The 12,844-nt window shown below is 40.2% G+C and overlaps 1 protein-coding gene across 1 annotated transcript in view; it reads left to right on the top strand.

Moving 5' to 3' along the window:
• The window catches only part of DENND4A (DENN/MADD domain containing 4A), a 35,605-nt gene extending 24,036 nt beyond the window's left edge, over nt 1–11,569 (top strand). Inside the window, exons 18-30 of the mRNA XM_010158329.1 lie at nt 136–255; nt 1,805–1,945; nt 2,839–3,932; nt 4,809–4,992; nt 6,058–6,152; nt 7,230–7,405; nt 7,495–7,641; nt 8,066–8,276; nt 8,522–8,776; nt 9,297–9,414; nt 10,074–10,236; nt 11,154–11,218; nt 11,433–11,569. Coding sequence (XP_010156631.1) covers nt 136–255; nt 1,805–1,945; nt 2,839–3,932; nt 4,809–4,992; nt 6,058–6,152; nt 7,230–7,405; nt 7,495–7,641; nt 8,066–8,276; nt 8,522–8,776; nt 9,297–9,414; nt 10,074–10,236; nt 11,154–11,218; nt 11,433–11,569 — 2,906 coding nt within the window. The remainder of the gene's footprint in view (nt 1–135; nt 256–1,804; nt 1,946–2,838; nt 3,933–4,808; nt 4,993–6,057; nt 6,153–7,229; nt 7,406–7,494; nt 7,642–8,065; nt 8,277–8,521; nt 8,777–9,296; nt 9,415–10,073; nt 10,237–11,153; nt 11,219–11,432) is intronic.
• The last annotated feature ends 1,275 nt before the right edge of the window (nt 11,570–12,844 follow it).

Genomic DNA, 12,844 nt, shown 5'->3' with positions numbered 1-12,844 from the left:
AATGTTCAGTGTTAATTGGAAAGCACTTGATAAGAGGCCTTTGAATTACTGTGGATTTTCAATTTGTTCTGTTTAACAATGTCATGCTATTAAATACCATAATCGTCTTTTTCTGCTGTTACCCTGGTATGACAGCGGGACTTTCGGACTTCGGCAATAACACAGCATGCAAAGAAGCTGCCAGGCAAGGGAAAACTTGTCTTCAAGACATACAAGAACAAAAAGAGGACAAGAGAGAGAGTGACTCCAGTTCTCGTATGTATTTGTGAATACAGATATCTAGTTCAATGCGGATAAACAGGGATTTTGGCAAAAGCCAAGTGGGGTAGCCGATTTTCTCTTTTACAGTGAATGTATGTGATAATGTCAGTTTATGCCATGCCTTAAGTTCTTTAAATGTAATTTCCTGAATGTCTAATGGTTCAACTTTTGAAAGTACAGGTCTTGTTTTCCCTCCTGTCTCACAATAAGAGATTTTGGCAATATAAAGGCTTAATGATAACTACAGCTTAATGGTTTTGTTTTTTAAAAAAAATTAAATAGCTTTATGGGCATAATCTACAGGAAAGCCTTTCCTAGCAGTCTGTTTTCTTTACAAATCCCGTGAGGAGAACAGCTGAATTTTGGCAGGTCTCTGAGAGCAGGTCTAAAACACTCAGCTCCCTGGAATTCTCAAGATTAAGAAGATGCATCCGAAATGGAAGGGCTTTGGATTTGCTGTAAAACCTGAGGAGATTGACATCTGCTGCTCATGATTACCTTAACTGCATCCGAGCAGCGTAGATGTTACTCAAGCATACAGCAGACCAGCTTGCGTAGTAAATATATACATACTATAGGTTCCCATGCACATTCATTGAAAATACTCATTGTAATAAATCTTCTAATAATATAATTATTTGTGTGTTTTCCATGTGCTTTCCCTTATTTAACTATCCCCTTGTTAACTGGAAGTGTTGTAAAAATATGAGAAGATATGGAACCAGAAAAATTACTTCAGTGTTTTCTTTTCACCACCATCCATCTTCCCTCCAGCATTAGCATCTCTTCCTTCCACTTGCTTGAAAATTTGTGTGCCAGTGTTACCCACGGGCATAAAAATGGACCCGTAAGAGGGCAGGCAGGTTACTTAGGTTTAATGAAACCTTTGAGGACACAGAAAACGTGAATTCTGCTGAAGGCTTGTACGTTTTCAGTCATAACTAAGACAAGTTTGTGGCGCTTTATAGCAATATTATGTGCTGAAAATGTTCATACTTTTGAGTACAATTTGATAATATGGAGTTTCTTGAATTCCTGTGTTGAAGTAACTGTCTATTTTGGGTATCTATCTGACAAAAGACTTAGAACCTGTCATCTAAGAGGTGAATATAAATACTGCATTTCTCTTGTGGTCATGAGCAGGGGGTAATGAGGTCTGTACAAAGATAGGCTCGTTGACCTGGAGCTCTTGCAAAGGCAGGAGAAAATGCTCTTAAGCCTGTCCTTTGCAGGTGAAAGAGGGTGGTCTTAGTCTCCAAAACCACCACAAATTTTGGGATGCAAGTACTAGTTACCTGGACTCTGTGTACAGAAGCTTATGTAAAGTTCAATTACAAAAGCAATGCTGGAAATCAGATAGCCATAGTTCAGTTGTTCCAGCTGGAAAAGCTATGCCCAAATAGGTTTCAGCCTATGGATCAAGGGATGTGTACAACACGCTGTCGCTTCATCCTGCATAAAGTGTCTGATAGGTAAGGGAAACATGAGGTGTAAACGAAGATGCTTTGTTTCTAAGGAACTGTCTGTCCTCTTCTATGTACAGTGTCCGAAGTGGAGAGCACAAAAGGGAGTGGCGACTGCCTACCCAGACTAAATTATCAGAACTCCAGTAATGCCAAAGCGGCTTCTAGCATAGTGCGGCTCAGCAGTACAGTTGACAGTACTGTAGCAGAAGCTAGCACAGGTGAGTAGAAGAGAAAATGGATTTTGATTCTTGTGCAGTTCTGCCAGTACTCCATTTCTAACAATTTCTGCTTCTCTAAGCAGCGTGCCTGAGTTTATTTTGGCCACAGAATAAAAAATATTTTATTGGTGTAATGACAGTGGCTGATGAAGTGTTTGAGAGCAACTTTGTGGGAATTTAGGTTGGAGTCTGCATATGCTGTGTCAGGGAAATACATCTGAATATTCTGCAGTTCCAGATTTTTTCCTTGTTTGCCTTTTTTACTGTAGTTAACATCTGCTGTCAAAATCCCAGTTCATGGGGTTTTCTATTATAACTGCCAACAACTAGTAAATTCCTTCAGGATGGACAAGAGGTTTCTATGCAGCATAATTAAAAAACCAGACATTTTCACAAGTCTTTATTAATGTCAAATCTGGTTATTATAATACTGTCAGCTGTGCTTGAAATACTGTAATATCGTACTTCAACGTCTGCGTCTTAATGCTCTGGTGAAACAGTGGAGACGTCTCTGCCAGTAACTCCTTTTGTTTACTCTGTGTCTAGTTCATCAGGGTAGAAAGTGTTGCCTTTTTTTTATTGCCATTTCCTAGATACCTTTGCTGTCCCTTTCAAACCTGTTAATAATGGAGTATGTCCCCAAAAGAGGGAACTAAACACATGAGACTTGTCTTGATGGTGTCTCTCAAAGTATTTGAGTTGTATGATTTGATTTCCTTCTAAATGTTTTATTGTCTGACCCTTCCTAAAAGTTATGACCATGGTCAACTCAGCTTTTCAACCACTAGCACAATACATAATGAATTCTATCTCTCTTGTAAACTATTTGGAAGATGAGACAAATTTGTGTTGTTTTGTTTAGTTTAAAGCACCTTGTTTCATGTGTTTTCCAGAGAGTTCTGTAGGATTGCTGTTTACATCATCTTTTGAGGATGCCAGTGAAGCAGAAGTTAGAAAAAGTAAATTGCTAAGAAAGAGACATAAAAGCGCAGTAGAACCTGACTTAAGGGAGATACCCTGGGAAAACAGGAACCGTAACCTGAGTGGCGATGGCTTAGTGGGACTCATGATAAATAGAATAAATCAAGAAGCAAACCCTGGAGAAATGGTTGAAAAACTAGGAGCTGATGCCAAAATCCTATCTAGTGCATTACAGAAAAGCATAAGGCCAAAAACTCTTAATATCAGAACTTCCTCTTTAGACTCTAAGAGAGAAAGTCTGGAGAAAGAATCTAGTGATGAAGATGCAGCTTTTGATTGCAGTTTTACAGATAAAACAGAGTCTCCTGTTATCTTTGATCTGGAAGACCTGGATGCGGAACCTGAAACATCTACAGCAGTGAAATCCTCCAGTGAAAAACCTAGAAGGCTGCAAAGAAAGAGCAGCTTTCCAGTAAAGCCAATTGAAAAGACCGATGTTGAAACTGGATTTGATCCACTGTCTCTTCTGGTTGCCGAGACAGAGCAGCAGAAAGAGGAGGAGGAGGATGATGATGACAGAAGTGTTTCAACTCCATCTGCAAGACGAGATTTAGCTGAAGAAATAGTTATGTACATGAACAACATGAGCAGCCCTTTGTCTAGTCGTGCCCCAAGCATTGAGTTGCAAAAACCCTATGATGACAGAAATGCTAATAAAAAGAGCCCGACAATAATCCAACCTTGTAGGAGATCCAGCCTTCCCCCAAACTCCCCAAGACCATCCAGTCTTAGCAAATCCAAGAGTTACCATGCAAAAAACGAAGAAAGGCCAAGAGACAGACTTTGGTCCTCCCCAGCTTATTCCCCAAATAGTCCAGCCAAGGAACAGCCACAGGATGCAGCTAGTGCATTAACACTTGTGTCTTCACCGTCCTTCAACTTGGATACGCTGCTAACGCCCAAGTTTGATGTTCTAAAAAGCAGCATGTTTTCTGCTGGAAAAGGGGTTGCAGAGAAGGCTAGCAAGTGGTACTCAAAGTTTACAATGTATGCTGCATCCTCAAAGGTAAAATTTTATAATTACTTTTTTTCCCCCCACAAAACCAAAGTTCCTATAAATTAAGGAAAAGTCTTTGAAAAGTTTTAAGCACTGACCCCGTTTGATGAATCCCCCATTTGAATGACATGTGTCGTGGTAGGCTGTGTACATTGAGTTGTTTTAGTCATGTTTGAATTGCCAGGACCCTACTTTTATGGTCCTGAATCAAACAAAACTTTGGTGTAGCATGGCTTCAGAGTATACTTAATGGAAACATGGAAGCAGACAGGGCAGACACGACTGCTCCACCTTCCCTTATTTACCTAAAGAAAAAAAGTTCTTAAAGTTCTTAAGTCTTTCCAGCTTTTAAGGAAAAAAAAAAAGAGGGAAGCCAGCTTGTGGTGATTACAAAGTGATTTAAGGCTAATTTTGAACTGAGGTCATTTGGTTAGAATGTTCTTTGCTCCTACCAACTCAAAGCAAAACTCATTTTGCTCCCAGCCCTTGGGAAAGAACATAGATGCAGTTTGCTGTTGGTATGTTGTCTTAATGTACTTAAAACCAACCTGAGACTAACCAAAGTGCCAGTGATACCTTGCCCATCCTAACATATTCCTATGGCTGCTGCTAACTACTATAGCAACAGTGGGAAAAAGTTAGAGGATTAAAATGTCCGTTTCCATATTTTTATTGGAGGAATCTTTAAAGAATTCTCGTGTAGCTATTTAACTCTGTGTGAAACTCCGTGTGTCGCATCAGTTGGGAATACAGGTCTGAGTTGAATGATTTTTCCAAGGAGGGATATTCATGCCTTGAATTTATTGAGATGAAAAAAGCTGCCTCTTAATTTTCAGCAACACTTTTACTTTCCTTTTCTCCATGTAATATGTTTTCTTCTCTCAGGATCAAAACTCGGACCGAGCAAGTGTTTCATCTCTTGGAGCTCTGGACTCTGAATCTACTTCTCTGACTGATGAAGACGTCTGCAATGATTTTGAAAGTGCTTCTCCTCAGGAGAATACCACATCAGAAATTAAGGGGATTGGCCTCAGCAGAACAAGCCTGGAAAGCTCAGCTTCCCACGATGGCTCAGCAAAACAATTTGACCATTGCGGTAAGAGGCAGCTTCTGCATCGCATTCATTGATCTGAACAAAGATATTCCAGTTTTAGAAGTTGTTCTTCTGTAATTCTCAGTTTGGGATCATCCTAGTTATTACTCCTTTTTCTGGAAGAAGTAAATTTTTGTTTTGCTACCTGCAGCCTATTGCTCATATCCATAACCTTGTTTTGGCTGTTCTTTTTGGTGGAAAAACTCAGAGTAACATCCTGTCTCCGAATTAGTTTCTCGATGCTATAGCTATGCAAATAAGAGACCCTCTGGGGTCTTCAGCATTCATGCAATCATCTGGTTTGTGTAAGCTGCACAGTTCCAGAAAACGTAAAGCTTTCAAACGGTAATTCTAAAAGTAGTAAAAATATGTTTTGGACTATTGTAATTGTTTTCTGTAAGCCAGTGTTGAAGCTGGTTGTCAGACAGACTGTAACTTCTTCATAATCTCTGACTGTTACATCAGCTTCTGTGCTGTTGCTATTACAGGGCACAGTTGAAGCTGAATCAGGGTGAAAGGAAGGTCTGTCAACTTAGATCCCTCCACTTAGCAGCTAGAAGAGTATGCCCAGTTGGCTCCCCAGATTGTGGGCTGTGGAGGAGCTGGAGAAGGGCAGTGGAGCCCGCCACCATGGCCAGGGGACTGGGCATCCTGGGGCTGAGGCTCATTTCGTGTGGCAAAGAGAAGGGTCAGGGATATTTGCAGTCAAGAGCAGCACTGCTTGTCCTTCCTTAGGTTTTGTCCAGACAAAGTGTGGGTATAAATTACTTAGGCTGTAAAACTTGTTTCCAAGCTACCAACTGTTGTAAAAGAAGAAAACTGAACATATGGAAATCCTATGTTGGTAGATTTTATTTTTGCTGTTGTTGGTGCCGGGCAGATGGCAGCCTCACGCTCCAGCTTCATGTTTCTGAGGATATCTGATCTGTTGCATCTCCCATCACACATTTCATAATTGCAGTATTGTTGGACCAGAAACAGAGTCTAGTAAAAATGCATATTCTGAATAACTAATACCTTTTGGGTTTCTTCTGTTAATAGGTTCTCTTTCAAAGTTCCCTTTACCTGACAAATCAGAGTTGATATCTTCCTGCAGTACAAGTAGTACCAGTGTGTTTCAGAACTACGCTATGGAGGTACAGGATGATTTATTGATTTTAATTGATATGCTAAAAGCACATGCCTTTAAATATAAATGCTATCTGAATCTGCGTTCAAGTTCCAAGCTTAAGTCTAAGCCACTCAAAGACAGATAAATATTTCTCTGACAGAGTGGGATCTAAATCGTGCTCTAGAGATGTCTTTATTGCAGTCACATCTTTTCTTAAAGCTGTACCAATGCTGTAACCCCATCGTAGACGGCCACCAAATTTTACAGGCCCAATCTGCCCTTGGTGAAGCCATGTTGGCTGTCACCAGTCACCACCCTGTTCTCCATGTGCCTTAGCATGGTTTCCAGGAGAATCTGCTCCATGGTCTTCTTGGACACAGAGGTGAGACTGTCTGACCTGTAGTTCCCTGCATTTTCCTTTTTTCCCTTTTAAAGATGAGGGTTATGTTTCCCTCATGTTTTTTGTGTCTGAGGTTGTCCAGGAGCTCCTTGTTCATCCACGCTGACTCCTCTTTGCTGGGATGCATCACTCCTGAGCTTGGAGGAGGTGGTCCTTGAATATTAACCGGCTTTCTTGGGTCCCTCTTCCCTCCAGGGCTTCATCCCCTGGTGCCCTACTAAGCAGATCCCTGAAGAGGCCAGAATATTCCTCTGCTATTATGTTTGCAAACAGATTACCAGTGACATGTTAATAAAAATGCCGTATAATAACTGTCTGGTTTTACTCTGGGAAGCCTTAAAAGGATCACCTAACACACTTAGGTGAAGTATATTTATTTTGCGAGCGTAGTTCCACGTCCCAGTCTGCTTGCTACAGTAAAACAAAGACCTGTGTTTAAGTTTTTCAGGGAATGTTCATTCCAGTCATTTACCATGTCGGCTGTCTGCTACAGCAGTTTTAAGATTTCATAGTTTTTGAAATACCTGTGTTTAAACCCAGGTGTTCCAAACTAAAGCCTGGGAACAGATATGTGGCCAAACTTGCATACAGGTGGCGAGCAGTATTTGTCTAAGGGCAAAGATTTTGGCTATAGTTTGAACTGTTTTTTAAAAGAAGAGTTCTGAGAACGTGTAACAGTGGAGTTCTGTCTGCTGTATGCAGGTCCTCATCTCAAGCTGTTCACGATGTCGAACTTGTGACTGTTTGGTTCATGATGAAGAAATCATGGCAGGTTGGACAGCCGATGATTCAAACCTCAACACCACGTGTCCTTTCTGTGGCAATTTATTTCTGCCCTTTTTGAGCATAGAGATCAGAGATCTTCGGCGACCTGGACGGTAATACCTTTATTTGACTTTTCCTCAATTCTGACTGCTCATAATTGCTTGGTTTTTTAGATAATCTGAAGCTTTTGCTTTCCCTGCAGTTATTTTCTGAAGGCCAGCCCTTCTACAGAAAACATGCAGTTCCCATCACTTTTTGCTAATCCGAGTGGGAAGTCCTGTAACACTGCAGCCGCTGTTGGCCTCGCCACGTCTCTGATGTCTGTTCAAGAGGATATGCATTCGAATAGGTAATTCTGCACAGAGGTTACTCAGGTTCCCTGTGGATGTGCATGTATTCCTTGTAACAGAAATAAATGTAATCGGATACTGTCTGAAGAGGAGAAATTGATTTGAGAGAGGATCTCCTTGCTGCCTTTCCTTTGTCTCCGAGTTGACCGCATCGTGATTTTTCAGCATGGTGCTTACCATTCCATCCCTAATATAAAAATTCATGTAGACATCTCTAATTCTGCAAATTTTATAAACTATTCTAGGATGTTTGTGTTAGTTATCGGTGCAAGGGAGAATAAAACTTGCACTGTAGCGTGAAATGAGTGTGGTGGCTGATAAGGAAGAATTTGAGGGGTTGGATTGGTTATTTCCAGTCTGTGTTTGAGCACTCAGAGTAAAACAAAGAGCTGAGGTTAACTTTTTTTTTTCTCCTACCCCTAGCAAATCTAAGCAGCATGACAATATTTGTGCCAGAAGTATCCAGATCCCCTCGGGAAGAAGACAAAATACCTCTGGGTCAGAATGTACAAGTCACCCTGTAGCAAGGAGTATCAGTACTTTTGGTCCGTTGGAAGAAGATGAGAAGGAACACCAGAAGATCAGCCATATCATTCCTACTGGTAGCCTGCCTGCTACTTTGCAAGGACCAACAGTGTGTAGTTTTTCTATCTTAAATGTCATTTTTTTGAAGTGTGTGATAGAGTAGAGAAACAGCATTAATTAGGAGAAGAGAATTAACCATCCCAAATTACGAGAAATACTGGGGTTTGTTATTTAAACTCATGTTAGTTGTAGCTTTTAGATATTGATGTGTCTCACAGGTAACAGGAGCATTCAGAAGACTTCGTAAAGATATTACATTCCAACTAATGACACATTTTCTTTTTTCCCCCCTAGGATTCCTTGGGCTTAGAATGGCGCTTACCTAGTCCTGATCCTATAACAGTTCCTTATCTTAGTCCTCTAGTGGTATGGAAAGAGCTCGAGAGCTTGCTTGAAAACGAAGGGGATCATGCAATAACAGTGGCGGACTTTGTAGATCATCACCCTATTGTGTTCTGGAATCTGGTGTGGTATTTCAGACGCTTGGACTTGCCCAGCAACTTACCAGGGTTAATACTTTCTTCTGAGCACTGCAATAAAAACTCCAAGGTATGGAATCGGATGGGAAATATTGACGCATGAGAAATGCTTGTTTTCCCATACAGGAAATCCTTAGGTAATTCAGTAACTCTTAGGAATGTGTCTTACAATATGCTGGGCCTAGTGCTGAATTGGTAAAGAATGTGTCAGCTGAGGGAAAATACATGTAACTCTTGAACTCGGGCTCAGCAGCACTTGCGTGGGATCAGTGTTTAGCTCTTAGGAGTCATGCTGTAATTTGTGATCCTCACTTACAAAGAAGGTGAGTTCCTAAATGCAGTTTGACTAGTTGAGCAGTAGAAGGAGGAAGAAGTTATGTTTTTAGGACTGTAGAAAGGATGGGCAAAATACTCCTCTGCTGCATCATTGACATCCTGTTCACATAAGCCTTTCTCTGTTTTTTATGGCAGTTTTTAATATTAAGCTTTTTCCCATGAGGCCTGTAGATTTGAAGATCTGCTTTAACTACTGAAGTCCTCTGTTGTGACTTTGTAATGTAATATCTTTATGTGTGCGTTCTCCTGTTCAGATTCCACGAAACTGTATGTCAGAAGACAGTAAATACGTTCTTATTCAGATGCTATGGGACAATATGAAATTGCATCAGGATCCAAGACAGCCACTCTACATTTTGTGGAATGCTCAGAGTAAGTTTTGTTTCCTGTGTTTTTTTAAAGATCAGTTTTCATTTTGACCCACTGAAGAATGTGTTTTGAAAAAGAGATTTCTTTGTGGATAGTTCACGCAAGATCCGTAACCGTGTTTTGATCATACTGCTTTTTTGTCTTGCAGGTCAAAATCGCACTCTTTTGTTTGAGAGTGAGTGTTAAGTTTGGTGTTGCTATTCTGAGTTCATGTGACTTGTTTTGGGAGGGAGGGTGGTTGTGTGTTTAGCAGTAAACTGCCTTGGCGAGTTCATTTTCCCAGCGTATCCATTTGACCAGTATCTCCAACGGCTTTTTGTTCATTGGGAAGGGAAGAGTAAGAGGGAACGTGTGTGATACACTGACCTTACATTGACAGTTCATCCATTCAGCTGCTTCTATTATTTTTAGAATTTGCTTACTACGAATTTTGTTGCTGGTGTTGGTTCATATGCCTGAAAATAGCCCATGACCCATTGCAGTTTCTTACGTGCTTTTTGTGCTTCCTTGTGTTGATATTATTTGCCTCTGTTTATTGTTCTTTGTTCACTACATATATGTCAACATTTTCAGTTTGTGTAGCCTCCCACCTTTTTATAGTAACTTTCTACATGTTACACGAAGAATGTATTTATTCTTACAGCATTTCTAATGTTTTTCAGCCCAGAAGTACCCAATGGTCCATTTATTACAAAAAGATGATGACTCTTTTAACCAGGAGCTCTTGAGGAGTATGGTGAAAAGCATCAAGATGAATGATGTGTACGGACCAATGAGTCAGATATTGGAGAGGTTGAACAAATGGCCACATATTAAAAGGCAGAGGTAAGAGTAACTGGAGGAAGCTTGGACAACAGTAGTGTAATATGAATTATGTTTTCATACTGTGTTCAAGAAAAATCACTTTTTTAGCAGTGTTCTCAAGTTTATCGCTCTGGTAAATATTTTTCTTTCTGTGATAAATTTCACAAACTTTATTTTAGAAAAAAATTGAAGAAACATACGTTCACCTTTCCCTCTTCAGTTTACAGCCACTTCTTTTTCTTCTTACGTGTGAATAACGGGAAATCAAATAGGGAGCGTGTATGTGTGTGTTTATTTCATCAGTAAATGATGTAGTTTTAAAATGTCTTTTAAATCAAAGAACATCCACTTGTCCCTAGCATGCATGGGTGGATTTTTTGCTTGCTTTTAAGTTTCCACTAGGGAAAAGAAGGGCAGCTAGGAAGAGAGGGTGGTCTCATATTTAGGAAGGTTTTTTCCATTACCAGTAGAATTAATAAAAATTATTTCCTATGAACTTGTATTTCTTGCCTGGATTTACTGATGAGAAGAGATCTAGCAGCCTATTCAATAGCTGGAGCATTGACAAGGCATTTATTTGCTTGTCTGCCTGCTTTTCCAAGGTCAGGCAAGAAAGGCAAGCTCCTTTACCTGCTTGTCCAATCTGGTGGAGTTTGGTTGAGTGCCCGAAGTGCACGCTTCTCTGCCTGTGTTTAAGTACTGATGTGCTGGATGTTGCATCAGCAACCTGCCACACGTGATCTCCAGAGAGCGGGGGAGTCCATGGCATTCTCCAGGTGTCGGAAATGACAACATTCTGGAGATGGCAACGGGGAATTACTTTCAAAATGCTGCTATTTAAAAAAAAAAAGTTGCAATGCTTCAATCTGTTTTGAATATATTTGTTTTGTGGTATATTGTTGCAGTAGATAAGCTGACATTTGGTTTTACAATTTCAGGAGCCTTTACAGAGAAATACTGTTTCTTTCACTTGTTGCCCTAGGAAGAGATAACATTGATATAGGTAAGTTGTTATAAATTACTCAAGCGTAGTTGATAAATGTATCCAAACAAGATTTTCAGCTTAAAAAAAGATCCATAGATCTGTGTGCCATTCTGTGGTAAGTGCTGAATAAGAAGGACTTTACAGTTGTTTGCTGCTGCTGAGTGTACTAGCTGTCGTATCTGGGTTGTGGTTTTGAGCACGGTCTGTAGAGGTTGTTTTTCTATTTCTGCAGATGCCTTTGACCGAGAGTACAAAATGGCCTATGATCGCCTCACAGCTAATCAAGTGAAGAATACTCATAATTGTGACCGACCGCCAAGTACTGGAGTGATGGAATGCAGAAAGATTTTTGGCGAACCGTATCTTTAAGTATACCTAGATAAAGAGGTGATATCCAAGATGTGAACCTGTGTAAAATAGCCACTTCAGTCACAAGGAACACCTGAGTCTTCAGTGGCCAAGAACATACGTACGAATGTACTGTGGCAGAAGGCCTTGGAAAAATTTAGGCCTATCTACAGTTGTGGAAATGGACGGAGTGAAAAAATGGGCCAAATGCTATTTCCCTGTCCCTTGTCCTTTCTGCAAATCCATGTGTAGAAAGGAAGATTCTAAACAAAAATGAGTTCTTTAACTTGGGACAACATATTGCAGTTCCCTTCTTAAAAATTAACAGGTGGACAGCAGAAACAATGCACTGAAACTAATGTGAGCGAAGTAAATTCTTCAAGATCTATTGTTTACATAGAATATTCATTATGTTATGAAGAGCATACAAAGTTGTATTATACATATTTTAAATTGTTTATAGTAAGTTGATATTTTTTTAATTTTTTTAAATTACTGGAGTGGATTTTAAATGGACTTGCTGCATAAGCAATACAGTGCTTATTTTTTTTGCCGTACACTGCTATTTATAGTAACTTATCCAGTTACTTTTTGAAGAGTGGTTTGTTTTTAAAGCAGAATAGAAAATGTTAACCTTCACCTAGACAGAACTGTAGATACAGGATTCCTCTCAGCACACAGGGAAAACGTGTTACCACAGCAGTCGGCAGGAAGGTATGGTAAAATTCTGTAGAACTCTACTAATGACCCTACTGGTGTCTCTGTGAAACACTTCTGTAGAAATCTCCTCCTCTTCCCTCCCTGCTCCCTAGTAAAGAGAAGGTATATTGAAGGTCCTACGGGTTATGTTGTGGCATCAGCCCGTCAGCCGTTGGCGTTTGCTAATGGTGCAGTACACAGCGAGTGACAGCCTGCAAGATGTTCTTCACAACCGTGCAGTGTTCAGAGTTTTGGTGGGTGTGTTCGAAACACACTACAGACGACATGTACATAATGCTAATCCAAAGCTTTTAACTAAGTACACACAGCATACTTCCTACAGGGAATATATAGGGAATGTAACCTATTGGGTCATATTGTGCATAGTTCAGTGTTCCTGGAATGTTTGCTCTGTTTCACAGGCAAAGCAACTTTTTTTTTTTTTCTGTGAAGCAAAACACTGTGTCAGTCCTTGTGGTGGAGTCACAGCTTTTGACTCATCTTCTCATGTTCTGGAGATTTAAAACAATGTTCTGTGTGCTCAGACACGTAGCCACTCCTCACGAGAAGGTAGGCTACAGGGAAAATACCAGAAGC

Source organism: Eurypyga helias, unplaced genomic scaffold (assembly GCF_000690775.1).
Source record: "Eurypyga helias isolate BGI_N326 unplaced genomic scaffold, ASM69077v1 scaffold8899, whole genome shotgun sequence".
Taxonomy (NCBI): domain Eukaryota; kingdom Metazoa; phylum Chordata; class Aves; order Eurypygiformes; family Eurypygidae; genus Eurypyga; species Eurypyga helias.
This window is presented reverse-complemented; position numbering and strand designations above follow the sequence as displayed.